Consider the following 1335-nt stretch of genomic DNA (forward strand, 5'->3'; position numbering starts at 1 on the left):
TCATTTGGTACAAAGGGGTTTAGGGGATTAGTTACCCTATCATCGCGACTTTTAGTTTTGTATATATATATTTTTTTTATTTGGCTGTTAGGTGCACGATATAGCTATATTGATATTGGTAAAAGACCGTAGGTATGACTCTTCACATTGTAGCCACTCCGAGATTCTGAACCTTGTCCAGAGACAGAACACAGGGGAGCTTTATGCCATTGTCAAAGAAGGATAGTTTACCAGTACAGATTTTTGCACCTTGATATTTAACGTTGGTGGCTTGAACACTAAAAGTCGTGGTACGAAGTCTATTTCAGCCCTGTGGAGAAAGACATGCAACATAGGATTCTGTCCTGTATCACGGGATCGGGATCTTCGGGATTGAATCTGTGATGATGGAGCAGGATATAGAGAGATATTGGATGGAAGAAACTATGAGTCTTACTCGAAGTATCTTTGTCGGTTGAGAACGCGCTTGCAAGATCTACTTTCCTGACGATCCTGTTCTTTAGGGTATTGGCACCTCAGAAGGTGTCTGTACTACATGACACTAGCACTAGACAATGAACAGTCTACGCATGCATATATGGACAACATCACTGCCGAAATTCCTCGAATAAATCTCTACACTAGCTCCATCAAGGACTTCCTTGGTGCATGCTAAGCAACATACATCATGCCTTAGTATCACATCAAAGTAATCTCCAAATCAACGTAACATCCACCAAATATAAGCATCACAAGAACGTTCCATCCTAACTGAGCTTTATCAAGCTACACACAAACACACAGCCACAGCCACATCGAACGATTCTACTGCAACTCACCCGGCACGACCGAAATGTCGGAGGTGCAAGACGCGAGGACACATACCTGGATCCCAAGTTCTTGGTATCATATGCCTACCTTTACTCTTTCGTCTGACACAAGCCACCGACCAACCCGCAGAGCTGGTTCAGATACTCCACATCTCGACAAATGCTTCGCCAACCGTCTGGATTGCGTGGGAGCGGGGATTATTCTCAAACGCGTGGGTGATATGACACTAGCTTATTTGGGTGTATTTCGATCATAAATGTCTAGACTCTTTTTCGGATGGAGCGGACAACGGAAGGAACATCAATTCCGAGATATGTATACTTAAATTCGTTCCTTCATTTCCGAAGAGTTTGTGTGAAGAACAACTCGTCCCAATGTCAGCTCCCGACGATGCCGGATGCCAGTATTTCACATGATCATTTCATCTCTTTCCCATCGGAACATATCGTGCCGTCGCTTCCCAACAATATCAGCACGTCAAAATTATGAATCTCCCCTGCGAAAGAAACGATAAATGTCCGGATA

General features: G+C 43.7%; 1 protein-coding gene across 1 annotated transcript; it reads left to right on the forward strand.

The window, feature by feature from the left end:
* Nucleotides 1-386: 386 nt before the first annotated feature.
* Bfra_006809 (uncharacterized protein) lies at nt 387-655 on the forward strand (the record flags this gene model as incomplete). The annotated part of the gene is made up of 2 exons (XM_037337180.1): nt 387-441; nt 504-655. The coding sequence occupies 2 exons, from the start codon at nt 387-389 to the stop codon at nt 653-655; spliced, it is 207 nt and encodes a 68-aa protein (XP_037198546.1).
* Between the last annotated feature and the right edge of the window lie 680 nt (nt 656-1335).

The sequence above is a fragment of the Botrytis fragariae genome (assembly GCF_013461495.1).
Source record: "Botrytis fragariae strain BVB16 chromosome Unknown tig00000000, whole genome shotgun sequence".
Taxonomy (NCBI): Eukaryota; Fungi; Ascomycota; class Leotiomycetes; order Helotiales; family Sclerotiniaceae; genus Botrytis; species Botrytis fragariae.